The 18,615-nt window shown below is 42.5% G+C and overlaps 1 protein-coding gene across 1 annotated transcript; it reads right to left on the reverse strand.

Annotated features, from left to right (window-relative positions):
• Window positions 1-17,221, reverse strand: arhgef3 (Rho guanine nucleotide exchange factor (GEF) 3). Its single transcript, XM_030777152.1, has 10 exons — window positions 17,123-17,221; window positions 10,998-11,105; window positions 9,541-9,711; window positions 8,248-8,310; window positions 7,525-7,621; window positions 7,316-7,392; window positions 3,160-3,417; window positions 2,785-2,955; window positions 711-897; window positions 1-478 (listed from the first exon to the last, which is right to left on the reverse strand). Exons 1-10 carry the CDS (start codon window positions 17,219-17,221, stop codon window positions 120-122), a joined length of 1,590 nt encoding a protein of 529 aa, XP_030633012.1. The 3' UTR covers window positions 1-119.
• Between the last annotated feature and the right edge of the window lie 1,394 nt (window positions 17,222-18,615).

An 18,615-nucleotide genomic window follows, 5' to 3' on the forward strand; every position in this document is an offset into this window, starting at 1 on the left:
TAACAAAAAGTGCTTCCTATCTGCTGTAGCTTGCCTCAGAACAGGACCTTTCTCTGTTATACAACACTGTACAGGTTTGCTCATGAGCAGAGATGGTAAATATTTGTCTCCTTAAGAGTTCACACCTCCACAGGGGCAGCGCTCGAGTCTGTGTGCTCCATCTGGGGGCACTCGCTACCCGGCTCTGCGCCCACCCCGGGGGCGGCTTCGCTCGTGTCCATGCTACAGTCCGACGTGTTGCCATCCCCAGGCTCCATGCGCTCCTCTCGCTTGTGTGGAGATGGAGCTATTGGTCTTAAGAGAGCGCGAGGGCTCCGAGGGGCTTCAGTGTCTCTGGGTAAGCTGCCAGCTCCCACTGCCATCTTCGCCTGTCGGATGCAGTTCAGCCACTGCTGCTTGTTGAAGGCATCGCTGGCTTGGAACGAGTGTGACTGGAGCTGCCCGCCACTGCGAAACGTCACCCGGAAAAAGTTCTTGGCTGGTAAGGAAGAAAGAAATACACGGGACATGTTAGAGAATTAAGTCTGGAAAAAGACATACCGTATGTATCTAGCAATACTTTTCAGTGGTGTTTGGGTTTCTACATGACCTAACATGAGGGGTTCTAAAGTACACCCTGATGTGGGGTGATCTCAGCACACCAGAAGTCAGAGAGCAAAGGCTTTTACCGCATACTTGTGTATTTAAACGAGACGGGGAGAGATACTCACTTCGCTCGTTATTGCTGAACGCTCCGCGGATGGAGCCCCCGAGGCGAATCTCTCCGTCCTGCAGGTCCTCCCACTCTAGCTCACGTACGGGGATAGGCTGGCGGTACAGCTGGTACCCAAGCTGCTCATTGTGCGTTATGGCTCGAGTGATCACCAGCACGTCTTGGAACAGAAAAACATGCAGTTTCTGCAGAGAGAAGAGAGAGAGAGGCATATTTAATGGAACGTTCTGATTGGTATTGGAGAACTATTTAAAAAAAAAACAACAACAACAAAAAAAAAAACGGACGTTTTACAGAAACTCAAAGCTTTCCCTCTTCAGTCGGATCAGGAATGTACTTTGCCATTTTATCATCATCACAAACCATCCGCAGACTAAACATCTGAATAAATTGTATTCAATATGAATGGAAAATTAAACACACATACACACACACAGCCCTGGCATTAACAGGTGTAAAATAATCGTGGCAAAACTAAACAGTATACGTTTATTTGGCGAGTTCACGGCTGAATAAACATATGAAAAAGCAGCTGACTTAATAGGGAAAAGCATAAATACTGTAGGGCTGTGATCTGGACACATTACATAACATATGAGCCAATGCTGAGGCAATGTACTAGTTTGTGTCCTGCAGCCCTAGCAAGAATATGACCTCTCTCAATGTTTCCGTTTTGATAAGTATACTACAAACCATTTTTACTCATTCTGATCCTCTGAGGAACTTGAGGGCGATTATAACCTGAATTTGGAAAGCTGCAATCTTGTGTAACTATGAAAGGATATGACTGTGTGCGTACGTTTATCCAACGGAAAATGATTCACACGGAGGGTCTGTAAGTCTAATGGGGGGAAGTTTAGAAGAACCAGTGGATTAAAGGGATGTCAAGTTTGTCGAGCTTCCCTCTGTTGCCTGTGACGATACAAGTTGTGTACAACTTGAGCTAATTTCAGTGTTAACACAAACAAAATAATGTACTTATATAGAAACAATTCATGTAAGTGAGAGTTGATTAAAAAGAGAAAGAAAAAAAAAAACCCTGAACCTAAATCTTAGACTGTTTCTTATGTAGTATTTGGAGATTTAACTGTTAAAAGAACAATAAAGTATACATTTTTTTTCTGTTGCGCTAAATTTCCATGAAAAAGTCCACTCTGGTACTACTCCAGTACATTTTGATTCATAGCTTTGTGCTTGGCCTTTCCTGTGATTAGGGTAACTCTACAGCACTGCCCTCTTATTATGGTGGACCTGCACGGCAATGATGGGAACCTCTTATTTAAAAAAATTAGAGAGAGAAAGAGAGAGAGAGAAAAAAATCTATATCAAAAGTGTACCGGAACACAGTGACCGGGACATAAAAATTTCAGCCAGGTGCTTCCCATTTATCCATGATGCGCAACCATGGCAAAAACAAATTAAACGTGCAAAAGAATGACGTCGTTGCTTTTAAAGGGACTTCCTCGTAAGAAATGTAAGCTCAGCGGGTTTTTTTTTTCTTATTGTGCTTGTTCTATCTTCTGGTGAGAGCAACATTTGTCCTCTGCTGACCTTCTGCTTTCTTAGGGCATATTATAGGGGCAAAGGTCATACGGGGTTTTAGACGGATATGTCTTATGTTTGTGTCAGTGGGTGCTTCAATCCTGTCCATAGTAGTATGTCATACTCCAATCAAAACCATCCATTCACTATTTTGTTATGCTGTTTTTACACCAGTTTAACTGAATTAGGGCGAGAGGTTAAATGTTTCCATAAGGCAGATGGAATGCTACATGGTTTGTCTGTGTTTGTGTGCGGTTCACCTTTGAGGTGAAAGGGTTCATTTTAACCACTTAAAAAAAAAAAAAAAATTATTATTATTGGTGCTGACATATGACTGACCCGTGGCATAAGGAAAAGGGAAAAACCTCAAACCAAACAGACAGTTCTGAAATAGGTAATAGTATATAGCATGTGAGTGATAAAGAACATGTTTCTGTATTTAGAATTCGCACGAAACAGAAAGAAATCAAAATGAAAAAGCATTTTTTGAACCCTGTAGGTGTAAAAGTGTTTCTGTGGATTACACTCACAGCGCCTCTGTTGTTCTTCAGCTCTCCGTGGCAGCTGAGGATGCGGGAGCTGTCAATCAGCAGGTCTCTCTGGCTCTCGTCCAGGTAGAGCAGACGCTCTTTATAGTAGCGGCACTCTGACTCGCCCGTCTGTGTGTTGATGTCAGCTACAATGTTCTGGATCATGTTGATCTGCAGAGCAAAGAAAGAAAGAAAGAAAGAAAGAAAGAGAGAAAGAAAGAAAGAAAGAAAGAAGTGACTGACAGGCTTTAAGAACAACAACAATAAATAAAAAGTGAATGTAAGTGAATGAGCTTGCGAATGAAAATGTGTAGCACCGGTGGGGTGTGTGTGTGTGTGTGTGTGTGTGTCTGTCTGAAATGCTATGACACGTACAGCTTCATCAAGGTGCTGGAGGTCTGGGTGATCGTTGGGCGTATGTTTGAGAATCTCTCGTAGCAGGAGAGGGTACTTGACAAGCCGGCTTCTAGGAATGTCCAGAAAGTTCCACAGGTCTAGCTTGCGGCTAAATGGCGACTCCAGGCAGCGCTGCAGAAAGTCGTGCACTCTGTGATCCTGTTTCTTATGGTCCAGTAAGGCTTTAGCTGCCACCTGGTTACTGCAGTAGCTGTTGTAAGAGTCCAGGCAAGGAAGCTAAACAAAATAGAGGAAGAGAAGGATTAATCAAAGCACTGTACTTCGTCTGGTTTATGTTATGATAGAAAAGAAAAAAGAAAAGTGTGTCTAATTCTTCATCTTGTTTTCCACTAACTCACAGCTGTGTTAACAGATATGGGGCAACATGAATTTGGGACGCCAAGGTAAAAGTAAGACGTCTGTTACTGCAGAGCTGTTTATAAACCCCTCATTAATATATACTCGCTGACTGCGATACTCAATAAACATCTGCCGCAGGTTGACAGGTACAACAGATTTCTCATTGTTAAAGACATTAAAAACAAAACGTACATGTACAAAGCAGCTCAAAATTCAACTGTCCAAAAGAGCGAGAGCCCATTACTGTGAAACCAAGCCATATTATTAAGCCACAGTAACACATCTAAACAAAACTCTCCCATCTGGCTAAACTGGTATGAAAACAGCTTTATGCAAGCTCCTCATCTCCCCCCCCCCCACCTCCCTCCCCCAGCTCTGGTCTGCTCCAGAAGCAGCACTGGGGAATGTTACCAGGCTAGTATCTGCACATTACAAAAGAGCATAAGGCAGTGGAGAGCAGACGAATGGCCTGAGCTGACTGGAAGGTGACGAGAGAAGACGTTTGCTCTGCAACAGGAACATCCTGAGAACATCTGTACATTCCTGAAGCAGGCAAACCCTGTTAACCCCACAAAGAGCTACTGCCCTGGGCAAAGAAGAGCCAACAGTCAAAGTCACTTATCAAGATGAGTGATAAATGGTCTTTCGGGAGAGAGAGAGAGAGAGCGAGCTCAGAAAAACCATCTACTTAGACCCTGTTCATAAACAGAGGGGGCAGGGGGCAGGGGGCAGGGGGCGCGGAGTTTGCCCACGTAGTGGAATTCTGAGTACAATCTGGAGATAAGTGTCCACAAAAGAATGTGTTTACATCAGTGAGCCTGTAAATTGATGAGAGTACCCTAAGCAAATATTGAGCAGATTCTCTAAAATCCTTTTTTTTTAAATTATATAATCATGTAATGGTACGCACTTCTGTTCTATATTCAACTTGTAGGGTGATTTTGATGCGTCTCCTGCCCATTAGAGAAAGAGCTTTTTCATTGGAATGCCAACAACACTAACAATACTGGAGAAAACACAAAGTCCCAAAATTTTAGCACAGCACAAATATACTTTTTTTTTTTTATAACAAACAGTCCCTTTTTCAGACCACCTTCCTTTGAGATGTAGTGGAACTGGATAACGTTCACAGGGTTATGCAATCCAATTGGATGGATTCGCCAAGGGTAAATACTCCGCATACAACACTAGCATTTGATTGGGCAGGAGGGTATGAGTAAACAGCTCAAGTGGCACCTCCTGTCCTCCTCAGGCATGCATTGTTCCCCCCATAGTGTTTTGCTGTAAACAGGAAAAAGAAGTCTGTGCAGGATTGCCCTGTCTCCCTGTAATAACAAACTCACTGGGAGATGGACACTACAGCGGAACCAAACCTTCGTCCTACTGAAGACGCACAAACCTTTACCGTTCACTTTTATTTCCTTCCTCTTAAAACTACATACACTGAGCTAAATCCAACATCACAGCTTTTTTCTGCGCAAATCAGTGTTTCAGCATTTATCTTAATATTAATAGTTATTACCATTAGACAGTATTAGACACTATTATTAGACAGCAATAATTATATCACGCATCTGTAAGTCCAGCCTGTTTAGGGACTTGATAAGCTTGTAACTCTGGCTAGACATCATTAATAAACAGACATTATACTAAAACTGTTTCGTAAACAGCATTTATTGCCAAGTGCTGCTAACTCTGTTCCCCCCCCCATTTCACATAACCTGATGTGGAAGAAGAAATGGTATCTAGTCCATGTCAGTGCTGATAAACAATTTGGCAGAGTAAAAGCTGATCTTCAGTCTCTTATTTCAACAAAAGCAAATGAAGGAAGTGCAGTGCGACGCTTTCCTTTTCCTGAAGTTGCTCTTATGAACTGAGAGTTAACGATGAAAGGGTAGTCTCTGCCTCAGTAGCCTCCGTGGGACTGAGGGACTTAAGTCAACTGTGAGCAGAGGGAATGTTCATTGGGGTTGATTAGTGAAACTAGATCCAGAGGGCATAGAGGTCACAGGCCAGAGGATGAGACTGTTTGTTTTTTAGAGGACTCCCTTCTGAGAAGAGGCCACACTGCAGCTCATAAATGAACCTTGTGTGTGTGTGTGTGTGTGTGTAGCTGGAAAACTGAGCTTAAGGTTTCTTACGCTCTCTTACTTCGTGACCAACCCTAGGTGTGATACCTTTACCAGAGAGAAAGAGATTGAGATCTCCACTTAACTCTGTGGTTCTCCTCACTGTCATATTACCAGTCAAGCTCCATTCATATTACACTTGCTCTCCCAACATGGGACAGACAGAGAATTTAACACAAACTAATCTGAATATCAACTGATCACTGCTCTTTGTCCCTTTAAACTACAATGATGAACAGACCTCAGCAGAGTTTGCAGTCAGATCTGCACACGACCATGCTGTGCAGTCAAAACAAACCCAACAGTAAGGAGTGTTTTTTAGCTGCCTGCTCTTTCTGACAAAGAGGGCACAACTGACCCATTATGTTCTTTATGTGAAAAGCGTGCACGAATAAAAAAAGCAGGGCAACGGTCGTCCAGGCCGAGTGACCGTGCTTCGTACATAAACACGTCCGTCACCACGCCGACTAAAAAGCTTGGCAAGCTAAACCTGTCCGTGGCTCTGACCCGCATCCTCTGGACTGAAACAAAGTCACAATGCGGAGCTTATTGTCTTAGCGACCATGTGGCACAGAAAACAGCAAAGAGGGTAGAACAATCCAGCATGGATGCATGGATGAGAGCCCTGCTGGAGCTCATTCAGTTCACTCCTTTGGCTTCGATTCACCGCAGAAATATATGTTGTGTGCTAGAGAGCGAGTTTGAGTGTGAGGTGGGAAAAAAGCCAATACATTTAGCCCATAGCACACAGAGGCAAACACATCCCCCCCTGCACCGAACAGGAACATTCGACAGGCCTGTCAAGTGTGATTAACAGTGCAGTGCTCTCATGGAGTTCCTGACCCCACATCCATCTTTTTTTCCCTAGCAACTACTTTACAAAGGTTATTTAGTTTGGAAAAGGCATTTTGAACTGTGGCTGACTGCTCTTCTGTAGCAGCAGCGCTAAAGGACGGGAATATCGACAGTATGTCTGAGGAAAATTCTATCAGAAGTTCTTCTTCAAGCAAAATGTAAATTATAAACTGTTGTGGAAGCTGTGAGACTACTTAAGTTAATGTATATAAATAAATAAATAAATTTACAACATGGGAACACACATCACAGCACGTACTCCACAGATTACATCTACGATATCTTCAACAAGTGCATTAACAGTACTGAGTTACCCTGTGTCTATAATACAGGAATTATATTTTTTTTAAAAAACTAAACTAAAATTATATACCAAACTAAATTATATGACCTACCATCACCAATGCATAACAGCTATAAATGGCTCACATTACACTGACTTTGAGAACATTCCCCAACAATAAGGAAGAGGAGATACTTTCTCTGGCTAAGACACAAAAGTGAAGTGGTTGTACTGCCAGAGTGAGTGATATCCCCAGCTCCAGCACAGGCTACCTACACTCCCCCACACTCACTGTTAGGGAGAGAAGTTCCAGCTCCTCTCCACACACACACACACACACACATACACACACTAACACTCATACACATATGGCTGACTGAGGCCAGCTGGATCTGCTCTGAACTTTTGAAAACAGTCTTTTGTGCGTGCATATCTCCACTGCTTCGGTGTTAAGGCAAACACTGTACACTCCAATAGCCATTGAGAGTTGGTGTGCAGTTGGTCTTACCCAGTTGACTAGAATCTGGCCCACATGCTCTACAGAACCATCGGGTTTTCTTGCCTCTCGCAAGCGACTGAGCAAATCTAAAACGAAAAACAAGAATATCACTTGTTACTGTGTATGAGAGAAGGAGAGTACAAATGATGAAGAGATTGCTCACACTGATTTGGTGAGATTACATGTTTGTGAATAGGCATTTATGCTCCTTTTAATACCTTCATGCAAGGGGATGAGAGAATCCAGTGTGCCAAAGATCTGATTAAGCTCATGTTCAGTCATGATTGACAGCTTCAGCATGGGATCGTGGTAGGCCTGTGATGACATCATACACATGTAAGACTGAAGAGCCGCAAACTCCGGAAGACGGTCTAGAAACACTTCTTTAGTGCTATTCGTATATTTATGTGAACCTGACCCAGATAAACATACTAGCATATTATATAAATAACCCCATTAATGTTAGGGGACAGGGTCTCGGTTTGTTATCCAAGTAATCTTGAGCTCATTTAAGAGACCACCACACAGTGACCCACTGACCACAGTGGCGTGTAGTGTTCCTATTTCAAGCTACTGTAATGAGTACACGGCATTACATGCTTTGGTACCAGCAGAAAAAAATGAAGACAATTCATAAGCTTCACTAATGGTGTCTTACAAATGCCTCAAACAGCACTCATGTACGTTTTCTAAAACACTTTGTTTGGGAAACTTCCGGTAGTCTTAAACATGTCCACAGGTGTCCTCATTCTGAGCGTGAATTCGCGGAGCACCCCACCCCACCCCCCTTTAAAAAAAAAAAAAGTGTATGATTTCATGAATGGAAAGGAAACTGGAGCCACGGCTCTCACGAGGGGGAACAATTTGGTTTTTTTACGCTGTTCGCAGCGGAGGGGGGGGGGGGGGGGGGGTGTCCCACTAATTGCAAAAGCAGAACTAACCTTCTTGGCCAGCTTCAAGTCTTCAATCAGGTCCTGTTCCCCCTGAGACAGCTCAAAAATTGCCTGCAAAACAGACACGAACAAAGAGGAAAAGTGGTTTTGTTAGAAAATAAAAATGTCAGCAGGAATCAACAACTATTCATTTACCAAAAGGTTAAGCTCAAGAGAAAATCTTTGCTTGATGGATCTGAACTACAGATTCACGCATGAAACTAAACCCATATTTCACTACAGTGTATATGCAATACACATGCATCAAAGAAGCACTTCGAAACGTGAGGCTTCTTAAATGATGAGGCAAAATGAGTGGACTCCAGAAGCGCTGAGGGCTGTAACACAACAACCAGGTCAAAAACACTGCCTTCAAATCTAGCAAAGCAAAAGCCTGTGAAGTCGTGTGAACCTTATCTTCCCCTCTCTTTAAGCTGCTCTCCAGACTTCTGCAGTTTCAGTAAGGGGAAAAAAAACTGCACCCCTTCGACCTTTGAAAAACTCAATACGTCCCGGTGGACAGCTGCTCTCTGTTGTCCACACTATATCCCCAAGCCTTTTGAAGTTTGTGTGGTCAGGAAACCAAGCTCAATTTGGCAGCAGGGAGGGGGCAAGCCATGTTTCAAGCAAGGCCCACAAATTTTTACTACTGACGAACAGTGATGAAACTCCTCAGCTTTCTTGAGAAACCAAAGGGAGGGAGAGAGAAGGAGTAGTTCAAGGAACACCAGGGAGCAAGGGGTGTTTCTTTTTTTTTTTTTTCCTTTTTGACAACTCTCCCTTCACTGAAACAACTACTCCATTTCAGCTGACGCTGCTTGTTCACTTGGATTACACATGGATTACAGCACTGGGACTCAGAGTCTACTTTTTGGATTTTGCTCCAAAGTTTTCAGTTTCAAGATGCCAAATAAACTTGTGTTACACCAGCTGAGCAGTGTCTGAGTTCTCCTTTCCAATGAGACCGAATATCACAAAAATGGCAGACATAGCCTAGAAGCAACAGGAAAAAAAAATCATACCAGAGGAGAAAAAAAAACCTCTCCTAATTTCTGTAGGACACTGATATCACGTAGTGTTCTTTTAGCGTGAAGAAGACAATTATGAGTATTATTATGTTGCTTTGCAACACTATCATGCGGTAAACCACACCATCTCATAGAATTGCTCCTAAACCTTTAGACGGCAGAATCAGGCTTTCAAAGACAGCACGTTTCTTTTCTTTTTTTTTTGAAATAGGAAAACACTATCAGTTTTGTAGCACAAAGATGTCTGGGATCTCTGAGGCCTGAAGCTTCTAACCTCCTGTCTCTTGATCTCTTTGGAGGAGAGCATCTGGCCCAGACGCACGTCGAACGTCTCACTCCACAGCTTGCTGTCCCTGCGCTTGGTGTTGGCTGGCGGTGCCTGTCTGCTCCACGGTCGAGGAGGCATGATCTCCGGTCGGCTCTCCGTGCGGAAACTTATAGAACGCTGGAGTGGGAGAAAGCAAAAGGCCCTTGTAGAACACTGAGTGAGCGATGAAACAAAGATACGATTTTATTTTCTAAAGTATGATTACAATTATCAAGAATGCAACAACTCAGGAGAGGGAAAAAAAAAAAAAAAAAAAAAAAAAAAACATTGGCCAGTTACACAGTCTCTAAAGAGTAACACAAGGCATTATCTCAGTGCTGCAGCATCTGAACCAAGAACCAAGAGAACCAAGCCACAATAAAACCCAACACTTGCAATAAACTCCGGTCAGAATTTGAAAGACGAAAAGTTGAGCGTGTTGAAAATGATTGTGTGTTCTAGAGATGTCAGACACAGTCACCTTACAGATATGCTGGTAGGGAGTACTACAGAGTTAGCAGAATGAGTCATGGGACCTGATGCGAATGTAGTGACTGAGATGGGAGCATCTTAATCTTAAAAGGTCAAGAACCAGCAACATAGAATGCAGTTTCACAATTCATTAAGGACCATCGAGGTAAACTTGATTTAAATGGATGTTTGCATGTTTTAAACTTACACATTAGAGCATTTTTAGCATTCAACCCCCCCAATTTCTCATTGTGTGTTTCACAATAAAGCAATCTACATGTCTATCGTCAACACTCCACAGAACATTCTGCTCTTTGCGGAGTCATACAGCTTGCTGTGCTGTGTGAGTCTGGGGCCTGCTTTGCTGAATCACAGGTCTGTTCTGAGAAGACAGAGCACGCAGTCTGACTCGCTCTCAGCTGAGCCTCCAGACAGGTTACGGCAACATAAGGCTGTCTCATTTCCTGCCCTGGGCCGTGCGCCTGCTTTCCCAGCGCTCGTACATCACATCACAGCTCTGTCCTCTCTAAGCCAATATGAGCTGGAATATACCTGCTTGATCCCAACACCCTAAACACTCAGCAACAACTGCTGTCGCTGCTGCTGCCTAAAACTGACGCTCTTAGGCCAGCACAAAAACACAGGCTGAATACGAAAACCCATACTGAAATGATTTAAGAGAGGAAAAAGACTGCACATTTGTAACTTGTTACTGGTGACCACAGATTTCATGGCAAAGCAACAACGGCTCTCTGGTGGGTGCACGTTTAGCAAATTAGTTGCTAGCATAGTATATACGATAATTCTGTTTCAGACTGTAAAAGAAAGGGTGAGTCATGTAATTTCAAATGCACTCTCAGAGATACACGCTGGGTCGCTCCGTGAGTTCTGTGAATGACTGTAGTTATTAAAGAAGTTGTTTGTGGACATTGTGAATGCAACGTTTCCTGTACCTGCAGCGTCTGTCCGATGCGTTTAAGTGGTGCTGCCTTCACCGGTGGAATTAAGTTCGCCAAAGACGTGACTCGGGACAGCGGTTTCACCCGTTTGTTGCTAGGTTCCTGTTGACAGACAGATCAAGGTTATACAATGTGTCTTCACAAAGACAGAAATAAAGCAGTACACACACACACACACACACACACAGGCGCGCACACGTAGGAGCACACAGAAAATAGGTACCTTTCTTCTTACATCCATTGGACCTCATCATGTGAGAAATACATAACGCTTATGAGTGTCATAAGAGCTGTTTGCCTGAATGCCTGAGAAGTCAGCAGAAGCTAGGGAAACCCTCTCGCCACTCAGCACCACCCCCCCCCCACTCTAAAATGCATGCTGCTGTGTCAAGGATACAAACTCACTCTCTCCTTCAAATGAGTACCACAGAAATACCAGAGCAAAGACAGCAACTGAATGACATGCACACACAGATTCTCACAGTTCCGCTCTGTCCTTTAACGTGACCACCAAAGCAACGGGAGTACTTATTCCTGTCCGAGGCGTAGTGAGGGGCAGCACAGACCTGAGAACGCTCGTTTTTCAGAAAAAAAAAACGAAAACCAGAAATACACCATTTGACGAAATCCCTAGCCCCCCCCACCCCGCAAAACACCGTGACCTTGATAGCGTCTTTTTCTGTCTCTGCACCCTCTGGCTCCTCCGACACTCCTTTTCTCCTTCTCTCTCGTTGCCTCGCTCTGCTTGTCATTGCCTTTGCAGAGATGGTGTGATGTCACTGCAAGTCTTCAGATCAGTATTCAGCGAGCAGAGCCTCTATGGACCGCACGATCCTTTCCCCAATAAATTACCTCAGTCACACAGCCAAGTCAGCCTCATCTGGATCTCTTGACATCTCTCGCGCAATCAGGTGAAGCATCAACAACTACATTAGCACGGAAGCCATCCCGCACTCATCAAGACTGAGTGCATCGCGTCAAACACTGAAATGAACTTTACCTTCCCATTTGACCATTTAAAATAAGTTTCGTTCTGATCATATTAAAGCTGTTTAAGCGTACTTCAGGGGGAACTGTCATTTGCTGATATGCCTAAACGACAAAAATGAATAATTCGTTTTACACAGATAGGCAGATCTGTAACGCGTTTTACAAGAGAGGGTGCCCTGAGCGCTTTCTTTAATTATTTTCTCTCGGGCAGTTAGACAGTCTCTAGCCTGCACACAGGGGCCAGACAGCTCAATCAACACACAAACACAAATTCTTTTTTAGCTGGAATCCTAACAAAGCCTCCAGATCTATACACACAATCTCTAACTTCATTCTTACTTTACGCAATGACTTTACTCCCTACCGCAGGCATACACAGTACCAGACACATACATCCGTTCACCTAATCCAGCCAAGTGGCTGAGTTAGACCGGGCAACCTAAATCCTAGACAGACTATTTGCTTTAGCCTCACAATCTATTCACACATATGTGTGTTTCCTTTTGTGTAAACGGCGCCAGTGACCATACTAGACTGTCTGTTCTGACAATTCCCCGAATTAGGGAAAGGGATGTGTTACTTAGGCCTTCAGAGGCATGCTTACATAATTCAGAGCTTCTCAAATGTCAGTGAAGCTGTGTGTGACTTTCAGGGCTCGCCTGTCACTCTAAACATTACCATTTCTTTCATATGATAAGTCCTTGGCCTCAATATTGTCACTGCTTAACGCACCTGCACCAGATGTGCGTCTTGAAGTAAAAAAAAAAAATATATATATATGACACATACACACTTTTTTTTTTTTCACTTAAATTCCATGTGCATATTGTCTGTCAGTAGAGCACTGTCCATCTATGAAACCTCCTTTTTTCATCCTATGTCTCCAAAGATATTTAAAATCTGGTACAAAGAGGATCATAATCAGTTTCCACCATTAACAACAGCGAGCAGATGCAACTTAGGGTAGCTAACCTATTTAGCAATTTCAGGCACCCCCTCCCCATCATTAGTTGCCTGCTTTAATGAAACAGAATGGACAGAAATTTGATATGCAGCAGCTCAGAGGTCAAGAAACGTCTACAATAGATAAGGACTGTTTGAGTGTGACTAGAACCCTTTTCAGGTTAGAGAGAAAAAACTAGTAAGTCAATGGAAAACTTCTTAGGCTGCAACAAAAAAAAAAAAAGACTTCAGTTATAAACCACTGGTAAGAAGAATCTTAGGTTCATCTGTTCTCAGTTCAGCTTGTTCCATCCTGGCATAGTCAGAAACAAAATCCGCTTGTGTAAGGTCAACACTAAATGTGAAAAGGCAAAATATTTAATCTTCGAGGCAGCAAAGCAATACATCATTTTCAATTAAAATTTAAAATATACCCCAAACAGTCAGGCTCAGATCTTACATGAACACTGAGTTGTGGTCATATCATGCTGGTTCAGGGTCTCTGTACCTGCCATTAGACTAATGTCATGCACATTCAGTGTGAATGTTGCATTTTTCTGGACTACACCACCCTCACCCTGCTTAGCTAATGTTATCAAGAGGTGACAGAGGAATGGTTTGGCCAGAATCTGCAGCCCTCCCAGAACAGACCTTCAGCTTTCATACCTGAGTACAACCAGACAACTCCACTACAGAGTGATTAACATACTTTTTTATATATATATACACATACACATATATACATACAATCATAAGCATGTATACACACATATACAGTATATACACGTGAGTGCACGCACACACACACATACGTATATATGACAGCAATGGACACTCCCTTCCTACTTCACACTTTCTCTGCCATATTTAGCAGATTTTCCCTTAATAATAAGGCATGTTTTCAGTTCAGTAGTCTACATTGTGGACATGAACTACATAGATTCATTACTGAATGTTAACACATATGTACAATATTTAGTTATATATACATATATTCAAGACAAACTTTTCACAACTGGCCCCAAGGCATCAGGGATTTTTTGTTCCCTGAAAATGTGTGTGGCCAGACCACTTGTGATTTAAAGAGAGCATTTTAACTAGCGTCCATAAAACCTTGTACAAGAATATTATCGTGACTGACAGAGAGACAAAACACCTTCAAGGAAAAAAAGGGGGGAAAAAAACAAAAAAAAAAAACAAGCAAAACTAGCATGGGCTGGAATTCAGCCTCTAAAAAAGCCTCCAGAACCTCCCATGTTTTGGTGAGTGAAACTAAAGAGAGACAAACAGATGTGGTTTGAAGAGCGGTTTAGGCTGAGGTTACCACTAATGACATGAAAGTCTTACCCAGACGAGAAGCCATGAGGTTTCAAAGCATAAAATCACCATATTTCTGCTGAGAGGGAGTCCAATTCTGTGTGGGAGCTGATGAATCATAACCAGCTGGGTGGGTGGATCCCTAACAAATCTGTAATTAGTTACTAAGTTACCAACAAGCTGGGAAAGACAACTCACAAATCTGAGAATCTAAACTAACTCCATTACAAGACCTGTAGAAGCTACTTTCCACAGTACTAAGAAGCCTCCAAACGGCAGACAACAAACACAGCGTTGTGTCAATCATCAATGACGCTGCAAAACTTTAATTGGAATTGTATAATTCATATACATTTTTTTTAAACAACAGACAATGTTTATCTAGTCTCCATATTCAAGAATGAGCAATATAGCGACCTGTGAGATCCCCTGAGAGCCTAATCTGAGGTGGAGAAGACTTGTGGTCACTGATTTCAGTTACTCAGTATGACTACTCTTATCTGGTTGGAACCTGGGCACTTGTATTTTCAGTACCTCCAGACACTGTCAAGGCATGCAATAACTGAAGAGAGCTGTTTGTTTGTTTTTTATTCAGCCACAAAGACACTACAGTTGATTTTCAAAAGAATACCCAGAGGCATTCATTCAACAAGTCTTGTTTTCTGCATTGTAGAAATGAAACATACACCGTGTGCTTAAAACTACCTTCTCAACATTTGCAAATACTCAGTCTTATGACAAATGTAGTTAGGCTATTGCAACTTGGACACCCAAGTAAGGAAACTTGTGATCACAATTGCCTTTTCAATCCTCACTGATACCGAATGATGTCATATAATTTAAATCAAATGAATCTGCAGGTGCAAATTAGTCTGATCTCAAACCAGATTGTTGCCACTGTTGTTTCATTTCATTTTACAATGATATACTGGCATAATCACAAAACACCTGGCAGCGAAGGAACATCTCTATGCTTTGATCTTTCTTCCTTGGCTCACACTGATGGTGTGGAATCTTAACTAAAGGATACTCCTCACTTCCTAATGTCTTTGTTCTTCTAATAATCCATCTTACAAGAAGGTTGGGAAATCTTAGGAGGAGATCAAAAGTATATAAGAACAAGGAGTTCTCTTAGACGTCTCTTTTTCAAAAGTAACTATGAAAACACATTTTTATGGGATTTTCCATGCAGACTGAGGGGCTCAGCAACTCGACATATGTCCTGTGTGACAAAGGGCTGATTGGACATTGACTCACACGCTGTGGTTACTCAACCCCATAAGCTTAATGGTAACATCCTACTGAAATTAGTGCAACTTCACACACACACACACACACACACACACACAGACTTCAGACATTCAGCTCTCTGCAGGAGTGTGGTGCAGGCAGCCTCTGCTTTAGGGTCAACCAGGCTCTTGGCACAGGCAACAGTGTAAAGTGATACAGTGATCAGAGAGTGATACCCCTGCGGAGGAAGCTGTTGTGAGCTGAAGTGACCTAATGACAACAGCACATGTTGAGACAGACATGATTAAAACACGAGCAGCTTGTTCTTCACTCCCATTTTACAGGCCAGTATGACACCACAACAGCTTAAGAGCCAATGTCTACGTCCTAATGTTCAGAATATCAAAAGAACAACTAAAAAATGCTGTTACAAAATTGATCTTTTCGAATATATTTTATCTTTTTCAGTAAAGACAAATCTTTCAACCATTTCTTTCAACCATTCACCTGTTTTTTGGTTTTTACTATGTAGGTCTTCCTTATCACATTCCATATATCTATCCGCTCTTTGGCCTTTTTCAGCTGTTTTTGTAAGATCTCTAGCACACATGTCCTTAAAATGTTTGCTGACTCTTGGTCAATAATCTGTGTTGTTTGATATGCCTTAAGGGAGCAAACACAGGAGGCGAGACTAACAGAGATAAAGACTTGCTGGTGCTTACAGGACTATAGTCAGACATACTGAGCCGTGAGAGAACTTCATGAGAAAAAACCTTTGAGGTTGATTCAGATGATAGACTTCAAGGATGAAGACCACAGCAAAAAGCATCAGCATTCTTTGAAGATACACGATGCAGTAAGAAAACGTGCACCACTCCAAAGACAGCTTTTTCATCTCAAACCACTTCAGAGTACACATGCATACAGATAGGCTGCGTTAAATCCCCAAGCCGTCTAACCCTTCAGCAAAAGCCCCTGCGACGGCAGCATTTCTCTTCCTGGGCTTTGAAAGATACAAACGCTAATTTTGAAAACTGTCGACGAGGCAGACATCAACTGTAAGCCAGCGCCTGCTTTTCATTACATTGTTCAAATTTTGATGTTTCACAGGGATCAACTCAAATTAAATTATGTATCAGTTCACTTTGATGAAAGTAACTGACACCACCACAGTAATTTCTAACGAAACGAAGTGGCGGGTTTTAATTCTCCCAGTAATTCATCCAGTTACAGCTAATCTAAGAACATGCAATCTACATTTGGTAAAGCTCCGTGTTGTTTAGACCATCAAAACATTCTGCTGCACATGTTGACAAAGTAGGTATTTTAAGAAATTTTCGCGCCTGTAACCCAAAACCAGCAACATTACTTTTTCAAAATGATTCTCATTGAAGAGTAACAGTGTGACAGGCGTTGAGGTTATGTGTAAACGAATCATAAAGCGACAGAAAGAATCTAATTGTTTGAACTTCCTACATTTTTAAAACGATGCGACAGTACCACTAATCCAATAATCATTGATTCAATGGAAAATAAAAATCTGACCAAAAAAATAAAAAGACCAAGGCTAGGATCACTACAACAAGAAACAATCCTTATGTTCGATGTTCTCTGAAGCTATCCACGAAACGTTCACTCACCTCAACTTCTTTAGCTGTGTTACTGTTTAGTGTCTGCACCTCTAAAGTGCAGTTTGTCCTCCTGACGACCAAGTAAAACGGATAATCCTTTGCCACCATGCTGTCGTTTTCGGTGGTTATGGGAGAGGTAACTGCAGGAGGGTAGTCACAAGCTAACCTCCCAGCCACGGTGCCCGCCAGCTCTGCAGAGTTCTAGTGCCCTGTCTAGACCGCCCGTCAACGCATCCCGTATGTGCTGCCTTTCGTGCGTTCGCTAGCTCCTGACTGCCAGTGGCGAGAGTTTGTGTGTCAAAGAGGCTGGTCCACCCGCTGAGTGCGCAGCGTGTATACTCATGGGAACTATTTGAGAGACTACGCGGGCGCCACGCACTGGAGCAAATTGTTTTACCCCTCACCACATCCGACCCACACAGAGAAGCCTGCCATGATGTGCAAAAGCCTCTAATTGTCATATTATGTACAAACTGATTCTTCCCTACGTTACTGCCATGAATTACACACACACACACACACACACCCCAATACCACTTTCAAGTTTCATTTCAAGTCTCATATTCCATCTACAAATATTTTCAGTCTCACGATTACAGCAATAAAAGCAAGTTTATTTTCTAACAAATAAAATGATTTCTAGCACTCATTCCTTAATTTTAAATTAACATATGCGGTTAGTTTAAAATTAAGAGACATGATTATATTCTTTAAGCAAAATACTACAATACACAGTATATGGTCAGTAGATTAGTTCATATTATGGTTTTAAGAGGTAGCAAGAATCAAAGCTGTGTATCTGAATTGTTATTTGGGAAAAGCTAGATTATATCCTCTGCAATGTGACAGTAAATAGCCCCCCTCTTCAACTGCTTCAGCACAACTCAGCCATGTTGCTAACATTGTTGTGTTCCTCATGCAGAGAAGCCTTGTGTGAACTTGGCCAAACGTTTGCGTGCCAGTGTTACAACAGTAGAGGCAGTGCGTTAAAAACACAAACCATTCCTCTGAGTACTTCCACTGCTGCTGAACTGACACAGAATGTTTGGACAAGAACATACACAATCTCCTTGCTCTCTACTAATAACTTCAGTGTGTGTCTTTGCCTGTGTGTGTTAAGAGAGAGAGAGAGAGAGAGAGAGAGAGAGAGAGAGAGAGAGAGAGAGAGTGTAAGCCTATCTTGCCTGCCTCAGGTCAGATTAAAAAGTTAGGCTTTAATGAGACCCAGCCACTCAGCATGCTTTGTGTGGAGGTTTTTTTTTTTTTTTTTTTAATGATTTGGTAACTGCAGCGACGAGTGAAAATAAAACTCCCCAGATTCCCCTGCAAATGAGCTCCTGTTTCAACCAACAGGAAATTAGTCCCAGTTTTAAGAGGCTTTGTTCTGGCCAGGCTGAGGGGTTCCTGCTATTGTACTCCTATCAGGCCTGGGGAAGTGTGCTAGTGGGGGTAGACCAGGCCAGCTTGTCCCAGCCAAGCACCCACAGTAAACAAACAGCGCC

This window comes from Chanos chanos, chromosome 6, assembly GCF_902362185.1.
Source record: "Chanos chanos chromosome 6, fChaCha1.1, whole genome shotgun sequence".
Taxonomy (NCBI): domain Eukaryota; kingdom Metazoa; phylum Chordata; class Actinopteri; order Gonorynchiformes; family Chanidae; genus Chanos; species Chanos chanos.

Excerpts from the sequence above, each read along its gene's own strand:
- arhgef3 (XM_030777152.1), bottom strand. The coding sequence starts at position 17,221 with ATGGTGGCAAAGGATTATCCGTTTTACTTGGTCGTCAGGAGGACAAAC. Across the intron at positions 7,393-7,524 it reads TCTCATCCCCTTGCATGAAG|ATTTGCTCAGTCGCTTGCGA; the intron begins GTATTAAAAGGA and ends TTTTCGTTTTAG. Across the intron at positions 898-2,784 it reads TGAAGAACAACAGAGGCGCT|AAACTGCATGTTTTTCTGTT; the intron begins GTGAGTGTAATC and ends TTCTCTCTGCAG.